The sequence below is a fragment of the Lissotriton vulgaris genome, chromosome 3_1, assembly GCF_964263255.1.
Source record: "Lissotriton vulgaris chromosome 3_1, aLisVul1.2, whole genome shotgun sequence".
Classification (NCBI taxonomy): Eukaryota; Metazoa; Chordata; class Amphibia; order Caudata; family Salamandridae; genus Lissotriton; species Lissotriton vulgaris.
In genome coordinates this window covers 1534764439-1534786542 of record NC_141689.1, presented here as the reverse complement: position 1 = coordinate 1534786542, position 22104 = coordinate 1534764439, and the positions used below count along the sequence as shown (strand labels likewise).

Sequence of the window (22104 nt, the reverse complement as noted above, 5' to 3'; positions counted from 1 at the left end):
TTTTTAGGTTTCGCCCTGGCCGTAGCACCTGCGAAGCAGGTGCTCCGCCCAGGGGGAAATCTGATGATCTCTAGTATCGGGCTTCGTCCCGCCTCTGTCTTCCATTGGCTAGCTCCATAAATAGAGGCTAGCCATTGGAAGACATTGGCTGTCAATCACGCTTTCCCCGTGAAAACGCGATTCGGGGGCGTTTCTGACTCTTTTTTTAAGTCCCGCCCCTTGTCCCGGGCCGCGCTGTGATTGGCTGCCGGCCCGGGACACCCCCGTGACGTCATTCCCCGGGCCGCGCTGTGATTGGCTGCCGGCCCGGGACCTGACTTGTTTTATTTTTTTATTCTTGGACGGATGTTAATCGTGTAGCACCTGTATTGGACCCTCATCTTACAAATTATCGTTTCCCGATGTGCTCCAGTTGCGCCAAAGCGAAACTCCAGCTGCGAAACCCGCTGTTTTGTGAAATGAAAGTGCAGGACTGCAAAAGTGGTAGCAGTAGTGCCACGGGCGTAAGTAACGCAAACCATGAACTTGAACGCCCAACACACACCATGCCCTCTGGAAAGGTAGTAAAAGGCAGCTTGAACTGGGGTGCTTTGGGCCTCTCACACCCATGGGCCCGGCGCCGCTGCACCATTGATAACTGCGCGCAGGAGGTGGAGGGGAAGGTTGCCAAGCCCCTCCTATTAGAGTTCAATGTGTTAGTAAATTGTACTTAATTGTCTTCCTTCCGAGTCTTTCAGGAAGTAGTGTCAGGGGCAGGAAGTTGCGTTTTGTTGTTTCTTGAGTTAGAAAAAAAAAAAGCCCGCGGGGCAGGCAGAGCCAGGCGGACAGACAGCCATTGTCTGCAGGCTCCGTGCGCAGCCGCCCGGACTGGGCGTGAGCGCGCAGCCCAGCCGGGGGCGGAGGGTGAGGCACAGCCCTTCCCGCGGGAGGCAGGTACACAGCCCAGGGCGGAGGGACGTGTGCACCGCTGGCTGCGGGAGGAGTGCTGCGCAACGCGGCGCTGCGAGGGGTCCCCGGATACAACGCCCCCCCCGGTAGGTTATGAGGATTCTGAATGTCGCTTTTCTCGTTTTACTTATATCGAGGTCTGATCTGCTATGGTAACTAAACTACTTTGGGGGTCGCGATAGCTCGTGCACACCTGCGAAAGTAGCTCAGAGAGTCAGGTGCGTGCTGCAGAGATCTGTGCGAAACCAACACAGGGTCAAAGCGTGAGACGTAAGTCTTTTATCCTTCTGATGTCGAAGGTGCCCACAGTTAACTTGGGTAATATTAACATATCATGTGCACTACCACCCTTGGGTGGTAGTGTCTATTATCAGATACACTGATGACTGATGTGATGATAATATTATATTCACCTCTGTTATTTCTTTCGCAGTTGCGTTAAGAGTTTCTCGTTGTGACCATTTCTTATCTGAGAAAGGCTTGCGTTTGTACGGTTATGCATAGCTGGTAGGATAGCTCAGTGAGTAAAGCGCCTGATATCTGCGTGAAGCCACATGTTTCAGGAGGAGATTCTGACAGGGCTGGGGTAGCCTTTCATCATTTTGAGGTCGATAAATGCAATAAAAAGAAATTGTGTAGGTGTAACACATTTTGTGTACAGCGCGCTATAGTAAAACCAGGTTATTTTTTATATGGTTGTAACATATAAATGCCGCAGCCTGCTTTGGGTTTTTGGACTCGGGTCAGGCCAGCTGCTGGACCCTAGGGCCATGCTGCAAAATGTACCTACAGGTGTTCAAGCACGTCTGCCCTATGCATTAATGACGAGGTAGCTAACATGGCCACAGGTACTGGCCGATACTGGCGCTGCCTTTTCTCTTTCCCTGGGGGACACAAATATTGTTTTTTAATTTACAAACGGGTGCTCTGCTTTGGGAGGCCCGTGCTTGATCCAGGCCCTTGCAAAATGTCTGATATGCCTGCCGAAACCTAAAGTGTTTGCCCTGGATCACACTGTTTGCTCACGTGATGGACGCTGGAATTCGAGCTCGTGGGCTCCTTTGCCACATTTGACATTTATAACAACTAGAACGAGACCACCCCGGCTGCACATGTGAGAGTTAAAAAGAAAGCCTCTCTTTAGTGACACAGCTGGTGTGGCCCCGATGACAAAGGGAATGTGGAAACGTTGTGAATTGCGTGTGTAGACCGCTAGCTGCCTTCGCCAGGAAAGCGCTTCAGGTTTATACCACAGCGTCGAAGCTTTGTTTCCACAAGGGTAGTGCTTTAAATGAGAAGGGACTGTCTGGTACCGAGAACCTGCGCTTCTATAATTTGAAAGGGAGAATACATGAACTTCTCAGCACCGTTGCAGTACGCTTAATGGGAGAGTACCACCACTTCTCAGCATCGTTGCAGTGCACTTAATGGGAGAGTACCAGCACTTCTCAGCACCGTTGCAGTACGCTTAATGGAAGAGTACCTGCACTACTCAGTACCGCTGCAGTACATTTAAAGTCCCATCACTGGTGGTAAAGCCATAATTTTTAAAGTAGTGGCGTCGCTGTAATGCAGTATATAACCTCTGCTAATCTGTAACATAACACCATAACATTTTATTTGAAAGTATTCCTCTAGCAGATTATTTTGTTTGGTGTGGTTTGAAGATGCAGTTCAACAAAAAGAGAGGTAGGGAGAACGTAGCAATACACTCTTAGTCCCCAAGTATATCGTTCAAACAGCAAGAAGTGAGATGTGGGCTGCCCTGCCTCTGGGTGTGTGTGTGTGGGGGGTGGCTCTGGGTGGGTGTGTGTGTGTGGGGCTCTGGGTGTGTGGGTGTGTGTGTGGGGCTCTGGGTGTGTGTGTGTGTGTGGGGGCTCTGGGTGTGTGTGTGTGGGGGGCTCTGGGTGTGTGTGTGTGTGGGGGGGGGCTCTGGGTGGGTGTGTGTGTGTGTGTGTGGGGCTCTGGGTGTGTGTGTGTGGGGCTCTGGGTGTGTGTGTGGGGCTCTGGGTGGGTGGGTGTGTGGGTGTGTGTGGGGCTCTGGGTGGGTGGGTGTGTGTGGGGCTCTGGGTGGGTGTGTGTGGGGCTCTGGGTGGGTGGGTGTGTGTGGGGCTCTGGGTGGGTGGGTGTGTGTGGGGCTCTGGGTGGGTGGGTGTGTGTGGGGCTCTGGGTGTGTGTGTGTGGGGGGGGCTCTGGGTGTGTGTGTGTGTGGGGGGCTCTGGGTGGGTGTTTGTGTCTCTGGGTGTGTGTGTGTGTGTGGCTCTGGGTGTGTGTGTGTGTGTGTGGTAGTAATTGCTGTCTGCTGAGCTCGTCCGTAGGGTACAATAGGTCTCACATTGCGAGAGATTAAGCTAATGGCAATGTAAATGATAAAACCAACACATAAATACAAATTTTGTCATTTACAATGCCAATAGCTCTAACTTTTCCAAAGGCGAAACCATTGCATTGTAAATGCTTGTTTTTTATGTTGAAGATTCTTCATGACAGAAGGGATAATATGAAGATGCTTAAATTGAGAAAATCGAATCACTTACTATTGAATATGAGCCAACCCTATGTGTAGTCTATTTTACCTGAGAATGTAAGGCCTCAAGAAATGGGAGGAGTCTGTATGGTGGCCGTGTGGGAGCAGAATAAGGAGGTCCTTTGTGGAGTCATGATGCAGATCTTCGGAATGCAGCCAAATTGATACATTTACAGTGGAGGGCCTGGGGAACAGGACAAAACTTTTAAGTGTTCTGAGTCGAGAAAATAAGAGGTGGTGAAGAAGTAAAAGTGCTGGGTGAGATTACTTTAAGAAAGCCCTGAAGTGAGTGGCAACAGGGCTCCGAAAAGACCAAACTGATGACAGAAGGCTCCTGGCATATCTGTCAAACCCATGAAGAAATTAAGAAGAAGAAAAGCTGAGCCCCAGCAGCACTTGTAGTGAAGTGGCTGGGACTTTGCAAGAGTCCTAAGACATGGCATTAGTAGTCTGATGGAGGAGTAGGAGCAGGAAGTCACCCGGCCTCAAGTGGGAAGGGCTGGGGTGTGGCCTCTTCCCAGATAGCCATTTAAAGCAAATGCATTTCAGTGATTGCGCATCTAAGGAAAACACACAAGAGGTGTAAACACCCAAAGCTTCTGAAATGGGCTATATCTCAGATACTGCTTATTTTGGATGGAGCAGAGATTATGCAGGCATGCATTCTAGAGAAAATAACACTGGGAAGTAATCCTGAAGAAAATTAGATAGATACTAGCCACAAACGTTAGCTCCCATAAGGGTCTCTAGCAGGAGTACCAACAATTATCTAGGGGAAATACCAGTGTTAATTATTTATTTTCGTTTTTGAGTTTTATAAAGTTCGAACATGACTCAAGGGTAGTAGAGCGCTGTGCATGGAGACAACCGTTAACGTTTACATCATATTGGCTAAAAGTATCAAACCCGAAACATAGACAATAACAAGAGCACATTACATATTGCATCGCACAAAGCTCGTCTTCCACGTTCAACCAGACGGGTGTAAGTTGTGGGGTGACAAGAGGGTACATTTTGTATTTGGTGGTCCAGGATTTTACCCTAGATAAGACCAGCCAGATAGGAATCTGGGAATAAAGCATTTGATTTTTTTTTTTTTAAACAATGGTTAATGGGTTACCCGGAAACTCCTATGGAATAGAGTTCCATATTCTGGGGGCCGAACTAGAGAAAGTGCAGGCATAGGTCTTTTTTCTGAATCTAGATGGCTCAACCAGAAATAAACTCACACCTGTAACGAGCAGCTGCTGCCTAAGATGGTGAAAGTGTAGGCTAGGTACCTGGATGTGTCATAGTTCAGAGCTTTATGCAACAGGCATGCTGTCTTAGGATGGATTCTGGCTTTGAAAGGGAGCCAGTGTTGAGGCTTGAGTGAAGGTGTGATGTGGTCTAAGTGTCTCATTCCTGCTGTCAGTTGAAGTGCGGCATTGAGGACCCCATAAGCGGATATACTGTTGATTTAGGGAGTCCCATTAAGGTCTCCATTCCATAATCAAGTGTGAGAACCACTGGGGATTGTATTGCGATCTTTAAGTCAGGCTTACATATAATCAATTAATAAAACAGGGGCCCATAAGCAATAACGTTTATGAAAAGTATGCAGTGACTTATAAACATGTTTAGCATGGAATTATATATATATATAAGATCACAACTTTTGAGTGACTGGCTGATTTTTGAAGTCTACGTACCTGTCGATGCGGCGAAGCAGTTTTTCCAACAAGTTGGATTTGTATATATATAATCTCATCCTGTGAATATAGTGTGATTATAGGTCATTGTACATATATCAACTATTAATATGTATATATTTTACACTTTGATTTTAACATTGTGTTTTATATGAAACAATGATTGTTATTTATTGGATACTTCAATTGTTTGGATGACACTATTTGCACTTTATATGTATTTTGCACATTGCCCTGTTGCACATTACAAACTCCATAAGGGATTATCCCGGGATGTGAGTTTTCAACGTTCAAATCTGTTGTCTATGTCTATTGTTGATGGCATTTTACATCTGACCATATTCAACCAATGGTGTTATATTCTGAATGGCATTAGCACTTTAAATTTTGCCTCCTCCCTTGCATGCGTCATGTGACCAAGGCCTCTGTGGAGGCCGAAACGTTATGCTGAGGTGCGCCTTTTCCACGATTGAATAAAACACTGCTCACCTGCACTTTGGGTCTCCTCTCTTCTTCTGCGCCGACGGTATCCAGGATTGGGCTCCAGGCGAGAGAAAGCTGAGATTGTCTCATATATATATATATATATATATATATATATATATATATATATATATATATATATATATATATATACACACATTTCCTTTAAGTACTGTACAAACTCAGATTGTAAGTGTTAGTTTACTAAAAGCTAATTTCTTTAATGTATATATGTGTATCTCTTTTTAGGGCTCGGCCTACGTCCCACGAAGTGGGCGTGGCTTCAGAGTCCTTTTGTGAGGACTTTGAAAATCTAACCTACGAATTCCAGAGAAGCTCGTGATTTTTGGTGGTTATTTATGTCCGCTGCATGGCAATTGGCCCTCGCATGGCTGTGTTTTTACAAGCCAGCTTGCCATAGGCCATAGGCTGTAGAGTTGCTCTGCTTCCTGCATATTCTGTGCGGACACGCGCATCAGAAGGCCATATTTCTTCAAATACCAGCTGTCAGGGACCGCGGTAATTAAAGACCGATGCTGGGCGCGCGTGAACCATTCTTTACTGTGTGCTCTACGAAGCCTCTGAACTGTATTTGGCCTTCCTGGAGCGTGTGCATTTAGTGTCAGGACTGGATGATGCTGGGCGCGCGTGCACCATTCTTTGCTGTCTGGTTTACAAAGCTTTCCTTCTGCCCCCTGATTGCACTCGATAATAGGAAGTGCCCCCCGCCCGCATTCTTGTCTCGAAAAGCTAACGCATCGCCTGCAGCCATGCTTTACAAAGCTTTCCTTCTGCCCCCTGATTGCACTCGATAATAAGAAGTGCCCCCCGCCCGCATTCTTGTCAGAAATTCCTCGTTGCATAAATGCGATGTTGTGCAGAATTTACCTTACTGCATACCACACTAAAACTGACAACATAAAAAAATACAGATCTGAAAAAACACCTCTTTAGAATAAAAGTCGATATAGCAGAGTTAATTCCATACCTTTCTAGAGGCGAATACGTCAAATAAGTTAACGTTAGAGATAAGAGCAACAAATACAGCTTTGAACCCTCACCTTCCATTGAGCGATATTGGTAAATGATAGCACAGTACACGTCCTGTACACAGTCAGTACCTATACAAAACTTATAGAAAAGGCACACTTTCCACTGCACTGTTGTAACTAGTACAGAACGGAAAACACCACACAATGCATAATGAAACTGAAAACACTTGTGACGCTGTAAATTACATACAATTAAAACATCAGGCAATGCATGACAACGTAGTACTTGTACACACGGTAAGAACCAGATCAGAGGGAAGAGCGGTCTGACACTCCCACTTAATTGTGATTTCATTGCCCTTTTTTGTTAAAACAGATATATATTTATGGTTTTATATTGTTGGTAAGAATACGAGAAAAGAAAAATTGAGATTCTGGGGGGCCCGATTGTTTGTCTTTTGGACCATTGACATTTCACATAAAAAATTCGGGGCTGGACCGGCTCTCGATGGAATATAGTATTCTGTGGACTTAATTGACTTGCTTGCCAAAAATTGTATTGCCTTCATAGAATCAACACTGCTGACAGTCATGGCAGAAGCCAGATTGCATTCGTGACGCACTATAAAAGTATCCCCGTCCACACTCGGTGACGCACCCACTGGTGTCTGAGCTTCCAGCAGCCAGCCCTTAGGGCATCACACACCCATTGCCTGAACTCCTCCTACCTTACATGCAGCCACTGTGACAGCCCACTTCCTGCAGCCTGAGTACTCTGTGACATGCTTATTGTCTGAGTTGCCCGCAGCCTGCTCTCTGAGCGCCTCTCTCTCTCTCAAACACTCACACACACACATACCTAGCTACCTACCATCAGGTTTGTTGCACCTGCAAACAACAAGCAGTCGCGTGTTTAATGCTGACCCTCTGCTGCAGTTAATGCGCGCTCATGTGTTCTCTTTCCCTTTCTCATTTCATAATCTAATTTTCTTCTACGAGATACATCTCCTTTGGGTTTTTTTTCTCTGCAGCTAACCCCTTTATCACTCCTCTATTCTCTGCCACCGCTGTATTTCAAATTTCTTGACCCACATCTAATCATTTGTTGTTTTTCTTTTTTTATTGTTATCCTCTTTCCTCGCCCTCTCACCTTCTCATGTACCACCCCTTTATCTGGCCTGCGTCACCATTTATGTGTGCAGAGTGAGAGTGTGTGCAGAGTGAGAGTGTGTGCAGCAGAGTGAGAGTGTGTGCAGCAGAGTGAGAGTGTGTGCAGCAGAGTGAGAGTGTGTGCAGCAGAGTGAGAGTGTGTGCAGCAGAGTGAGAGTGTGTGCAGCAGAGTGAGAGTGTGTGCAGCAGAGTGTGAGTGTGTGCAGCAGAGTGTGAGTGTGTGCAGCAGAGTGTGTGCAGCAGAGTGTGAGTGTGCAGAGTGAGTGCGCAGAGTGAGTGAGTGCAGAATAACTGCAGAGTGAGTGCCGACTGAGTGTAGAATGGCTGCAGAGTAAGAGTGAGTGCGCAGGAAAAGACCACCCACGTAAGACCACACACACACCACCCACCACACACCACCCACCACACACTCACCACCACACACTCACCACCACACACTCACCACCACACACTCACCACCACACACTCACCACCACACACGCAACCACACACACAACCACACACACACACACACACCACCAGCCGTCACTGCACACACACACACACACCACCAGCTGTCAGTGCACACTTTCACCGGGCACAAACACCATCAGCTGTCAGTGCAGGCTTCCACCTGGCACACAACACCAGACATCAGTGCACGCTTTCACCAGGCACACACAACTCCAGCCGTCTGTGCACGCTTTTACCAGGCACACACACCACCAGCCATCAGTGCACGCTTCCACCAAGCACACACACCACCAGCCATCAGTGCACAATTTCTACAGGCACACACACCACCAGCCATCAGTGCACACATCAATTGTTAACGCATCCACAATTAACTATTGTAGCAATCGCAGTATGGTGCACTTTACTTTTAAACATATTCATCTAAAGCGCCGCATGCCACCATTGCTACAATTCCAATCCAACCCACATAATTCCACTACACACCACATGCATACACTCCATAACACATGGCTAAAAGACATTGCCATTTACAATGCCATTAGCTCTAACTCAAATAAATCCGAGACCAATTGCATTTCTAATGCTTGTTTTACTATATATTTTTAAATTATTTTTTATTCAGACTTTTCCTCAATATTTAAACAGTTAAACGACTTCCAAATATATAGTTATGATGATATTACAAATTTCGATAGATGAATAAAACAGGTACCCACAAGTGTCCAATCAAATAGCTTGTATGAAAACTATACAGTGACATTAGGAACTTTATAACCCTATTAACGAATGTTATATTTTGTTAACCAGCTGGGGGGACAGATTTACCATCATCACCTTCTTGGACACAAAAACTGTGCAAAGAGCAGCACTTATATGTCTATATAATGCATGTGTAGGTATTAAAATGTAAATATATTTTCAGTAGGAAAAGGGATAATTAGAATTTGAATCTGTGTGCTGAACGGTTGCTTCTTAGGTTTTATGACTTTGTTTGTTCTTTATCTTTAAGGTAGCGTTCAAGGCCAGGACACTGAAATTGAACCTAAATCAAATGTCCAAAGTGAACGATTACATACTAAAATTTCTCAGTCATCCATACAAGCCAGAATAGAGTCATCAAAACTAACTTATGCTAAATAAAGGTTAATAAAATAAAAAAGGATATGCTTTGAAAATGGGCATGTGTTTCAAAGAGAAAAACTGGTTCTTAATGTTCGGCAGAATCTGTTATCACAGTCTTATGGGACCGAACATTATTACCGCTTCTTGGCATGTAATCCACGCCTACCTAGCACAAGCAAAAAATAAAACGAAATTAAAAAGGAAAACCCCCCACAAACTTCAGCAGCTCGAAAGTAGCAGGAATGCACAAAGTGCAGTATAGCGATAGAGACACTGAAACCGTGATATACATTGCGTTAGGTAATTTCAAAGTGACGAGCAGCTGAGCATTAGCATCTGATGGGGTATTTGTTTGTTTACAATCAAGTGTCCACTTTTTAGGTCTCGGACCGGAAATGCTGGCTTGCCAGCTTCCGGGGGGAGATCTTATGTTTCTTAGTAGGGTAGTTTAACCCTCCTCTCTCCTCCATTGGCTGGCTTCCTAAACGGAGGCCAGCCATTTGAGGAGAGAGCCGTCACTCCGATTTAGCCCCGTCTTTCGGATTCGGGGGCGTACATTTTGCTGTTCTTTAGCTCCTGACGTCGTCCGTCACTCAGGACAGCAAAACACGCCCCCGAATCCGAAAATGGCCGTGTGTTTCTCCGAGGCATTTCTGCCTCGCCTGCCTCGGAGAAACGTGGTCATTTGGAGCGCTCCTCTCTCACCGAAGCACGGACACGGTACTGGCTGAAGGCTGCAGGTGAGTCACGCAGCTTCAAGCAGCTCTTTGTGTCTGGTGCAGCAATCTACAGGGCCCTGTTGGTGAAGACGGGGCACGCACACATCTGCCGGTGCCCTCCTAGTACAGACGGGTCTCCTGGGGCTGCAGCCAGCAGCGGACCTGCTCCCCTGTGTACAAGTGATGGCGAGCTGAGTGCGCCGGGATTAACCTCCTAAGTGGCGAACATGGGCCTCTGCCATCCGATCTCACGGAGCAGGAGTGGGCGACTGCTGCGACAGCAGCCTGTCCACGGTACGTGTGCCCGGAGTCCGTGCCTACCCGTGGTCTCAGACTCGAGCCCGGCTCACCCACAGCCCCGACCAGGGGTGAGAGCAGGCGGGGCGCGGCTTGGTTAGTGGAGAGCTCCTCGGAGCTCCGCTGTCTAGGAATAGCGCCTAGAAGGCTGCGCTCTACCACAGCCGAAAACAGTTGTGGGGGAGGTTAGGACGGGCAATTTACTGTGTGCAGGGGTTACGGGCGCATAGAATCGGAAAAGCGCCGAATGCGGTGCTCACCGAAGCAGCGAGCAGGCGATGTGAGAGGGAAGGCAGGGTAGGGTGGGTGAGTCCTCTCTAGCAGAGAGAGGGGGCAGGCATGCTACCCTGGCATCCGAGGAGGCAGCACGTGATGCGAAGATTTATTATTTTTTTTAATTTATTTGTGCAATTTTATATAGCGCAAACTTTACCCGAAGGTGTCAGAGCGCTTTACATAGGATCCAGTTGAAAACATAAGGACTGACGGTTACATGCGTAAAAAGATTGCACATTTTTGCATTACATAAGAACCAGTTGAAAGCATACGGACTTAGGATTACATGCGTTACAAAAAAGGTGCCCAGAGTCGTGGATGCGCAGAGCGGGCACACCGAACTATGTATTCCCCGCCCCCCCCGATGTCGGGCAAGGCAGAGGATGTTAGGACACATCTAACATCCACCCCTCACCACAAGCATACCTCATCCGCCCATAGCGCTGCATTTCTACGCTGGTGGGGGCCTCGCTGGCAGCATGCCCCCTACAGGAGAAGTCGGTAAATTCAGAGAATGTTAAGAGAGCGCTCGTCCATGGAGCCACCTTGCTCAATAACGCCTTGAGACAGCAGGACCAACCAAAGTTGGCACGGGGCTGGGACGTGGTCTCAGAGCGAGCCCCGCTCACCCACAGCCCCGAGCAGGGGTGGGAGCAGGCGGGGCGCGGCGTGGTTAGTGGAGAGATCCTCGGAGCTCTGCTGTCTAGGAAAAGCGCCTAGAAGGCTGCGCTCTACCACAGCCGAAAACAGTTGTGGGGGAGGTTAGGACTGGCAATTTACTGTGTGCAGGGATATCGGGGGTTACGGGCAGTAAACCAGTACCCACTCCAGGGCATCCAGAAGGGGTGGCACACAGCGCATGGAATCGGAAAAGCACCCAATGCGGTGCTCACCGAATCAGCGAGCAGGCGATGTGAGAGGGAAGGCAGGGTAGGGTGGGTGAGTCCTCTCTAGCAGAGAGCGGGGGCAGACATGCGACCCTGGCATCCGAGGAGGCAGAACGTGATGCGAAGATAGCGCCCAGAGTCGTGGATGCGCAGAGCCGGCACACCAAACTATGTATCCCCCTCCCCGAGATGTCGGGAAAACCTTGTAACTCGGATCTCTTGCGCCCACTCAGTAAATCAGTCACTAGTAATGCCTCCTATTTAGAGCATGCTTTCATTCTCTAAAATAATCTGCACACAGCAGACTCTCTCTCACCAGTGTCCAAATTCAAGGCGAGGTTTCCTTACTAATTTGGGAAAAAAAACATCACCTCCGCCTCTGAAGACCATCCCCCAAAACCGCTTTACTGACCAAGACGCCACCCAACAACTACTGCGAGGGATAGTATAGCTATGTTCACAAAAAGAAATACAGCTTAATCCATCTGAGTTAGGTGTACACTACACACTGTAGGCTGCATGATACCCACGTACACCTTTTAAAACTTGTTCACGCTGAAACTAGACTTTCCCCTGCTTATGCCTTCCTGACTGAATTGGAACCGAACGGGTTAACCGCACGCACAGAGGCCTCAATAGTTCTTTATTTTGAAAAGAAATGTATCAATTTTTTTTACAGGGGGGCTCAAAGGGTACTCCTTTTTCCAGAGACTCCATCCATCCACACGCAAGCCAGAGCTAAAAATACAAAAAAATGTGTATAAATTGAACTCCATTAAAAAAAAAGCCCTCACACCGCATAAAGGTGGCCTTTGTGCAGCGCAGTGGAAATGTTATACAAATAAGTCTTTATTAATGCCACAAAAAATACTTTAATTATATTTACGCAGATCAGAAAACGGGATCACCTGAACTTTTCTTGAGATTCACAGCAGTGGGTCTGTTTCCATAAACTGGGCTCTTTAGTCTGAATTTCCTTCCAGCCCCGGCCTTGTTCATATTACAGCCACTTCTTTCGGCAATTGTAGACTTCTTTCTGGTACCCCTCGGGTTTGCCTCCCCCTGTCCCCAGCTCTCCCCTCCCACGAGCCCCCTTCCTGCTCCTTCTCCCTATCATGGTAGGCGATCATAGCAGCTTCAGCGGGGACCGTCCCGGACTCTCTCCCAGCTCCAAGACCGGGTTAAGTTGCAAAATGGTCCTACAAGCCGTGGGGAAGGTATTGAGGTAAGCCGTTTTGTCTGCTGGAAGGCTTTTCTGTCCGACTGAACTAGCGATCTGTTAGGCAATGGTGTTCGTGGGGCATGCTTGATTGAGATGTAAGAGGCAAATGTATGAATGAGGCAATTCTCAGAGCATTGAATAGATCTTATTGGAAAATACTGTGAGCTAGAGGTGCTTTTGGCAATTAATGGAGTTCTAAAGATATGTCTTAATCCGAGGAATACTATGTCATATTTACCTCCGTAACGGGCCATGTTGGTCTGTTGGGGATCTTAATGGAGCCCAGTGTGGCGGGACGTTCATGAATGTGCTGGGTCTATGGAGCGATATTATGCATGTAAATGATGGCCATAAGATCCATAGATGTGAACACTCAGGGAGTTTGAAATTAACTCTTTCTCCCAGCCTCGCAGACGGAAACATGAATGTGTGTGTGTGCGCGCGTGTGTGTCTGTGTGAGCGTGCCTGGCCGTGTGTGTGCATCTGTGTATGTGTACATGCCTGTGTGTGGTTGCCTTTGTATGTGAATGCATGTCTGTGTGTGTGCGCGTGCCTGTGTGTGCGCATCTGTGTATGTGCGCCTGTATATATGTTTGTGCATCTGTGTGGGTGCGTGCCTGGGCGCGTGTGCTTATCAGTGTGTACATCTGTGTGTGTGCGTGCCTGGTCGTGTGTGCGCATCTGTGTGTGTGTGTTTGCCTCTGTGTGTGTGTTTGCCTGTGTATGTAAAAGCATTTGTGCGTGAGTGTGTGTGCCTGTGGGTGTGTGTGCGTGTCCAGGGCAATGTAATCCTTCACTTCTTTCAAGATTAACATAACAAGCATTTACAATGCAATGGTTTTGCCTTTGTTAAAGTTAGAGCTATTGCCATTGCTCTTGACATTATTTTTATTTATGTTTTTTTAACATAAATAAATGGCATTGTCATTTACAATGCCACTAGCTTTATCTATCGCAAATGACACACACAAACACACACAGAGCCGCCCCACACACACCCCCACACAGAGCCCCGCACACACAGCCCCCCACACACACAGCCACACAGAGCCCCCCACACACACAGCCACACAGAGCCCTCCACACACACAGCCACACAAAGCTTCCTACACACACAGCCACACAGAGCCCTCCACACACACCAACACAGCACAAGCAGGCAACAGGGGCAGACGGAGGCACAAGCAGGCAACAGGGGCAGACGGAGGCACAAGCAGGCAACAGGGGCACACAGAGGCACAAGCAGGCAACAGGGGCCCACAGAGGCACAAGCAGGCAACAGGGGCCCACAGAGGCACAAGCAGGCAACAGGGGCACACAGAGGCACAAGCAGACAACAGGGGCACACAGAGGCACAAGCGAGCAACAGGGGCACAAGGAGGCACAAGCGGGCAACAGGGGCACAAGCAGGCAACAGGGGCACGAAAACGGAGGCACAAGCAGGCAACAGGGGCAGGTGGAGAAAACACAATTTTCAACAGCCCACTTGGCTCTGCAACAGTTGCCTTTGAAAAGCAATACGGCGTAATGGGCATGATCAAATCCCGTCCCCTGCATTAAAAAAAAACAACAGCCTGAGGCGACTGCTAACACAGATGTAGTACAAGGCATTACACGGCAAGGGTGCTGCTGCCGGCAATTACCCTGGTATTTAAACAAATCTCTCTCTCTCACACACAGAGCCGCCCCACACACACCCCCACACAGAGCCCCGCACACACAGCCACACAGAGCCCCCCACACACACAGCCACACAGAGCCCTCCACACACACAGCCACACAAAGCTTCCTACACACACAGCCACACAGAGCCCTCCACACACACCAACAGCACAAGCAGGCAACAGGGGCAGACGGAGGCACAAGCAGGCAACAGGGGCACACAGAGGCACAAGCAGGCAACAGGGGCACACAGAGGCACAAGCAGGCAACAGGGGCACACAGAGGCACAAGCAGGCAACAGGGGCACACAGAGGCACAAGCAGGCAACAGGGGCACACAGAGGCACAAGCAGGCAACAGGGGCACACAGAGGCACAAGCAGGCAACAGGGGCACACAGAGGCACAAGCAGGCAACAGGGGCACACAGAGGCACAAGCAGGCAACAGGGGCACACAGAGGCAAAAGCAGGGGCACACAGAGGCACAAGCAGGGGCACACAGAGGCACAAGCAGGCAACAGGGGCACACAGAGGCACAAGCAGGCAACAGGGGCACACAGAGGCACAAGCAGACAACAGGGGCACACAGAGGCACAAGCAGACAACAGGGGCACACAGAGGCACAAGCAGGGGCACACGGAGGCACAAGCAGGCAACAGGGGCACACAGAGGCACAAGCAGGCAACAGGGGCACACAGAGGCACAAGCAGACAACAGGGGCACACAGAGGCACAAGCAGACAACAGGGGCACACACGTGCAAAAGACACCCACAAGCTGACAGCCCAATTATCTTGAGCCACAAAATGTATACAGACCCTTAATTCAAATGTCATTTTTAATTTCAAAATTCCCACTGGCCAGCAGATCACGTTCTGCTTCAGGATCTTAGAAATCTCGCATCTCTTGCCCATCCACAGTAAGAAAATGGTGGCCCAGCCTCCAATTAAATCCCGTTACTTTATGGGAATTCTTTGGACATGGGGGCTTTTAAAACCTCTTCAGGTTACACTTCATATCGTTAGAACATGGTTCACACATTTTATGCCTCAAAAGTAGATTCATTGGGGGTGGCGTTGCCAACAGCATGGCCGGTAAAGACTCACATCTCCGCTCCGGAGAGATGATCTGAAGCAGACGTTAGGAATTGCCTGAAAAGTCCCGATTTTGGGGTAAATAGCCGGCGGAAGGTCTAGACGCCACTGGAGGACCGACACAGGAATACAGCCGCCTAGAACCTGGAAACACGGGGGCAGTAAGGCCCAAGATGGCGGCGAGGGGCGCGTAACCAGCAGAGAGGTAAGGGCCAGAACAGACACCCGAGCAGCCCCAGCCGCGAGAGCCAGACTACACCACCAAGACGCGGCAGCAGACAACAGCATAGGGAGAGAGGCACAGCGGCCGACCGCCGACACCCAGAGCTGCGCCCCGGGGGCAAAGCACGGCGCGACACAAGCTAGGCAGGAAGAGCGGACGCAGGAGCCCGACGGTGAAGCCAAGTGCCGAAGCGGGTGAGCGATATGGTCCAGACGCACAATTGAGCTGGTGTGAGGGACCCAGAGGCACTGAGGGAGTACAGCCGCCTAGAACCCGATATCACTGTGGGAGCAACGGGACGGGACAGTCAGCTGAGCAGCCCTAACCGCGAGAGCCAGATCGCCGGAGCTGCGCCTCGGGGGTACCACACGGCCCGACAAAGCTAGGCCTGAAGATCTGACCCAGGAGCCCGGCGGTGCAGCTGAGTGCAGAAGCGGGTGAAAGACATTGTCCAGGCGCATGACTGAGCTGGCGTGGAGCCCCGGAGGCACTGAGGCGATGGACGACGGGGGGGGGGGGGGGCTGTATCTGGTGGAACACTCCAGGGGCACCACGCAGACGGCATCATCGGGAGTCTTCCCACTGCGGGAGAGAGGGTGGACGTTTTCCTGAGCTCCTGCCCGCCGTCCATCGTCATTATCATCGTATAGGCCCAACGAGAGTGGAGAAGCCTGATTTTGACTTCGGAGAGCTCCCCTGTGCCGTTGCTGCCCTTGACGCCCGCTTTGAGATCCGGCGGGGGCTGAAAGCAGGCAGCGGAGCCCATCGGAGACGACAGCGTCCTGCCTCGTGGAGATTGCAAGGCGGCAGCGACCTCGCTTAAGCGGCGGCCCGTAGCGACGAGTGAAGGTAGGAGACAGGGGGAGAGAGGTTGGGGCAGGAAGGCAGGGGAAGAGAGGAGGGGAAAAAAAAAAACAAATCGACTCACCTGCACCTTGCGACGGCGGCACTTCTCCGGTCTCCCTCTTCGGCACGGGAGACCGGCAACGTCGACAATCTCTCTGGCACTTCTCCGGTCTCCCTCTTCGGCATGGGAGACCGGCAACGTCCTCCGCATCTCCCGGGGTTCCCTCCAGGCCACGGGAGCCCCGCGGGCGCCGCCATACTTCTTGCCGTCTTCCTTCTTCCCCCGGGCTGCGGGGGCGGGCACTTCCGGCCGGCCGCGCTAGGATTGGCCGGCCGGCCAGTCACGGGGCGGGAAACGGGGGAGGAGAGACGCAGAAGTGCCGGCAATGCCGGAACAGACTCGGGGGCGTTCCCGGCGTCGCGTGACGTCGGCAAAAGCCAAAGAATGTCAGGAACGCCCCCGTGTCTGGTCCGGCATTGACGGACAGGCCCCTCGTCCAATGGCTAGGCTCCATTTATGGAGCCAGCCAATGAATGACGAGGGCCGACCCAAAGCACACTACAGTTCTCATCAGGTTTTCGCCTGCGCGAAAAAGCTGCGCAGAAAGCGCAGCTTTCGCCAGGCAAAACCTAAAAAGGAATGTTCTGTTTGTACCACATGTGCCGTTGTCAGAATGAAATGACTGCGGATGTGGCCAGGCCTCGCCTCCACATGGGGTTCTGATTAGGTCTTTCCCGCCAGCCTGACGTGTTTTTACAGTTAGGCGGAGCTCACCTTCTTGCCGGGCCTGGGCTCGGCGGCGTTGAATATGTGCGGTGTTATCTAGGAGTCTCCCCAAATCCTGTAAAATTAGTAAAGCGGGGTGCAGTAGTGTTGGGGTGCAGAGAAAGTGGAGGACAAATAGAAGAACTTTGAGTTAGAAGTTTTAGGTAATTCACAGAAATATTCACTTACATTTTCCCTTCTCTCCCCCTCCGATTCCCTGCCCCCTGGCTGTGCTTGCTTCCCTACCCCCTGGCTGTGCTTGCTTCCCTGCCCCCTGGCTGTGCTTGCTTCCCTGCCCCCTGGCTGTGCTTGCTTCCCTGCCCCCTGGCTGTGCTTGCTTCCCTGCCCCCTGGCTGTGCTTGCTTCCCTGCTCCCCTGGCTGTGCTTGCTCCCCTGCCCCCTGGCTGTGCTCTCTCCCCTGCCCCCTGGCTGTGCTCTCTCCCCTGCCCCCTGGCTGTGCTTGCTCCCCTGCCCCCTGGCTGTGCTTGCTCCCCTGGCTGTGCTTGCTTCCCTGCCCCCTCGCTGTGCTTGCTCTCCTGTGTGTATATGTGGCTCTGTGTGTGTGTGTGTGGCTCTGTGTGTGGCTGTGTGTGGTGGGGGCTCTGTGGGTGTGTGTGGGGGGAGCTCTGTGGGTGTGTGGGGGGGCTCTGTGGGGGTGTGTGTGTGGGGGGGCTCTGTGGGTCTGTGTGTGGGGAGGGCTCTGTGGGTGTGTGTGTGGGGGGGGTGGTGTGGGTGTGTGGGGCTCTGTGAGTGTGTGGGGCTCTGTGAGTGTGTGGGGCTCTGTGAGTGTGTGGGGCTCTGGGTGTGTGGGGCTCTGGGTGTGTGGGGCTCTGTGGGTGTGTGGGGCTCTGTGGGTGTGTGGGGCTCTGGGTGTGTGGGGCTCTGGGTGGGTGTGTGTGGGGCTCTGTGGGTGTGGGGTGGGCTCTGCGGGTGTGTGTGGGGGGGGCTCTGCGGGTGTGTGTGGGGGGCTCTGGGTGGCTCTGTATGTGTGTGTGGGTGGCTTTGTGTGTGTGGCTCTGTGTGGGTGTAAATGCAACAGGTCATGCATTTGCGAGCGATTAACCTATTGGCATTGTAAATGACAATGACATTTATTTAACGATTAACCTATTGGCAGTGTTAATGACAATGCCATTTATTTAAGATTAAAAAAAATGTCATGAGCAATGCCAATAGCTCTACCTTTAATAATGCCGAGACCATTGCATTGTAAATGCTTGTTAATATACAAGCTAGATGCCAACCTGTCACCTCAGCCTAAGTATTCCCATGTTGGCACACATGACGATACTGCAACTGAGTTATGAATGAATTTGCCCAGGATCACTTATGTTTGAAGCTAGAGCGCTGTAATTTGGACTCTTGTCTTCTCTGCCTCTGAAACCGACACTGCCGTTTGAGTGGGGAGGTATACGCTTTGGCAAAAAAAGGGGCACACCTTCACTGGAGTCACCAACGGGCCTTTGTCCACCCAGTTTATTTCCATGTGCCTGTCTGCTGGCCCATTCATTTGCTACGGATATGAGGAGAAGGACTGTGTTTAGGACCATTGGGGCGGACATTCTTTATCAGGAATGCAAGAGGCTGCTAGTGATTGACAGGAACCAGTTGCTGGTAGCCTGCCTGCACATGGACAGAGGAGCAGCTGTCTCGGGGGCCTCTTTCTGCTTCAAGAACACACACTTTGCTCTTCGGTAAGGTACAACTAAACGTTTATATATATTCTTTTCGCTCTTCGGTAAGGTAAAACTAAACGTTTATATATATTCTTTTCGCTCCTCGGTAAGGTAAAACTAAACGTTTATATATATATATATTCTTTTCGCTCCTGCCAACTGCAAAGCTTCCTGTCTGTAATTAGGCCTCATTGTTTTTATGCATGGGGGACTTGTGTGTAAGCTTGTGTTTTATTTTGTTTTGGGGCATTTCGGTTTTCCCGGCGGGAGAGCCAGATACTTTTAAAAAACACTCAACGTTTTTGGTATTTCTTATTTTGCTGTAAGCACTCGCTTGTCTGCAGGATTTTAGGACGGACGAAAATGCTTTTTTTTTTGTTGGGAAGTTACCTACTGTTAAGGATGACCGCAGCTATTTAAGAATGCACTTAAAAATGGACGTAGTCGATGTGTAGGTCTGTAGGAGAGTGAACATAAATGTTACGTTGATGGCTTTAACTTTTTCTTTCCGTAGCATGGTGCCTTTTCACGAGTCACTTTCAGCTTAAGTTAATTATCACATATTCGAATGTTCACGGTGAAGTGTAATATTGAACAATTGTGCGGATTTGTGCAGTTCTGCCGCGCTACCACTGCCCTGCTATTTGCCATCGTGTTCGAGGATATTTTTAGAATCTGATACATTAAATGCACAGGTGCATTAGTGTTTTCTTGCTTTGTGTAGAGTTGCACCTTTTTGTAGAAGACGTTACGTTTTTGGAGGGGGCCAGTCGGATTCCGACTTGGATCTAAAGGACAGAGCATGAGCAGAATATGTAAATTGGGAAACCAACGGGAAGAAAGAATAGGATATAAACTTTAAAATGGGGGGGGAAGTAAATGTATTTATCATACTTTCTCAGCGTCTCATGTACTGAATCAAGTGACTATTGAAAGCAGTGTTTTTTAAAAAAACATTAAGCATCGACGAATACCTCATGCCCTGACCACGTTGCCACGAGTTAACTCAAAGTGCCAGTTTGTCTTGCTCTCGATTTCTATAGCCTATATTATTAGAGGCCGCAAACACATTTTCACTCTCCTTTATCACTCGTTCTTTCTCCATTTCATATCATTCTCGTACTTTTTTGCAGGATTTCTCCTTTGAGTTCTGTCCCTTTTTTTCTTTTTTCTTCTTGTTTTTGTCTTACTCTCTTGTACCCTCTCTTTGTCATGCAGTCTTATTCCTTTCGCCGTCTCTGTTTAACTCTCCAGTATGTTAAAAGCTCAGTGCAGCCCATGGCTAGTGAAAGGAACTTCAGACATAGTTACTCATATAAATGTAATACTTAGGATATAGCACACATGCCAGCTTAGTTGTCCCAGAGAATTATATAAGTACATCCTCGCCACACACTCTGAGTGGGGACCCTCGCACCCTCCGCACCATCTGTCTGAATGGCCTCTCCATGCTTATGTGAGTTCAAGTGCGTGCTCCTGTGCTCCCTTCTTGTGAGACTCGGTTCAAGGAAGTTTGTGTGTCTATGTGAGAACTCCATGGCTAAGAAGTTCTGTTCCAAGAATAACACTGCTCTGGCAATATAATTCATAGGATCAATAGTGGCTAACAAAGTGGAGAGTGGAAATGCTTAATATTGAACCACCGGTTATCGCTCTTAGCAGCATTGTCATTTGTTTGATCACTAAGGCGTTGCACTAAGTATGCAATTGAGTCGTGCCCCTGCCCGGAGACAGACGGGTAACCCAAGTTGAATGTCAGCCTGTTGGCTCTCATCAGTGGTGCAGTGAGCAAAAAAGAGAAGTGATGGAATGCTGCCCAAGGGAACTGTCAGTAGTTAAATGTGCTGCATTTAAAGTCCCAATTCAGGTTTTTCAAGAATAGAGAGTAGACACCCTTTTGCCAACTCTGTCACAGTAAGATATCCTTCTAGAGAAGGAAAGAACACTGCAGGGCCTCATCATATTGTTCCAGAAATTCATCCACCTAAACATCTCGGGCAAACTAAGGTCTTTGCAACAACGCTTTCCCCAATAGCGACAGATTGACCCAATTTTTGGTTCAGAAATTCCTAAAAGCACGTGCTCTCAGCTTGCTGGTCATGCATCCCATTGTCCTTCTTTTTCAATTTGGGGGTAGATATGTGGAGTGACTGCATTACTTGTCCTATGCTCAGCGAAAATACGATTCCCTGCAATGAGCATGGTGCTTCCTAAATTACTGAATGAAATGTTTGTCTCAAGCTAGACTAGACTGCACTGGCCTCTAGCTTTCTTTCAGGCAGCCTCCGGTCATTTCCACAGTAGCATAGGGTTTAAACTGACTATACAAACATAAAAGGATGTTTACACCATTCCTGCCTCAAGACTGCACTTATTTCTGGTTTGTGTCATTCTATGTGTTATCACCCTATTGGCCAGGACATGCTGCAGAGCATTACATTTAATGGCTCCCGCACTAAGGCTCTGTGGCCAGGGTTTTATAAAATGTGTTTACTTTCTCCTTTGCAGCTCTGATTTCTCTGATTGAAGACGTTGTAATGAAAACGTTTTTAGGTGGCCTTGAGAGACCTCTAATTGTTCATAATGCAAAGGCCATTTTCTGAAACATTCATTTTTCTTAAAAGCGAGTAAATTGGCTAGTTTGATCTCTTACAAAATGGACCTTGCCGCCAGAACTGCAGAATTAGGCAAGTCCTTGCTGCTTTTTATCTGCAAACGGCTGGTAAAAGCTGTTCTCCATCTTTCTACCGCTAACAATTTACCTTTGGTAAACGTAGCCCCTGTTTTAGTAGTGTTAGGAACTGGCAAATATTTGCCTTTTGGGCTAGATGTTTTTCACCTGTGGTGTTGCCCTTGTAAAGACCTATGGCCAAAGCAGCATTTTTGCAGACCTCAGTTTTTCATGCACATCTTAAAGTCGAAAAATGACCGCTAAAATCGATTGCTAGAAAGAACGTAGGGCTGTTCTAGTTCCTTGATTTTGAACTTTATTTGCAGAGTAAGTCTAAGACATGCTATTCTTCGACTATGTCCTTAATTCCATATAGGCT

The 22104-nt window shown here is 49.0% G+C and overlaps 2 protein-coding genes across 4 annotated transcripts in view; one reads left to right on the top strand and one right to left on the bottom strand.

Annotated features, from left to right (window-relative positions):
- LOC147728143 (uncharacterized) overlaps positions 1 to 22104 on the bottom strand; it is a 330065-nt gene that overhangs the window by 151951 nt on the left and 156010 nt on the right. The gene's annotated exons all lie outside the window — the stretch shown is intronic.
- Positions 1 to 22104, top strand: part of AIMP1 (aminoacyl tRNA synthetase complex interacting multifunctional protein 1) — a 157497-nt gene that overhangs the window by 34682 nt on the left and 100711 nt on the right. The window contains exon 1 of one of the 3 annotated variants that reach the window (XM_086962026.1): positions 18981 to 19072. The exons of the other annotated variants lie outside the window; for them this stretch is intronic. Coding sequence (XP_086818152.1) covers positions 19008 to 19072 — 65 coding nt within the window. The 5' untranslated portion in view covers positions 18981 to 19007. Of the gene's footprint in view, positions 1 to 18980; positions 19073 to 22104 lie in introns of those variants that run through there. 3 annotated transcript variants of the gene reach the window in all.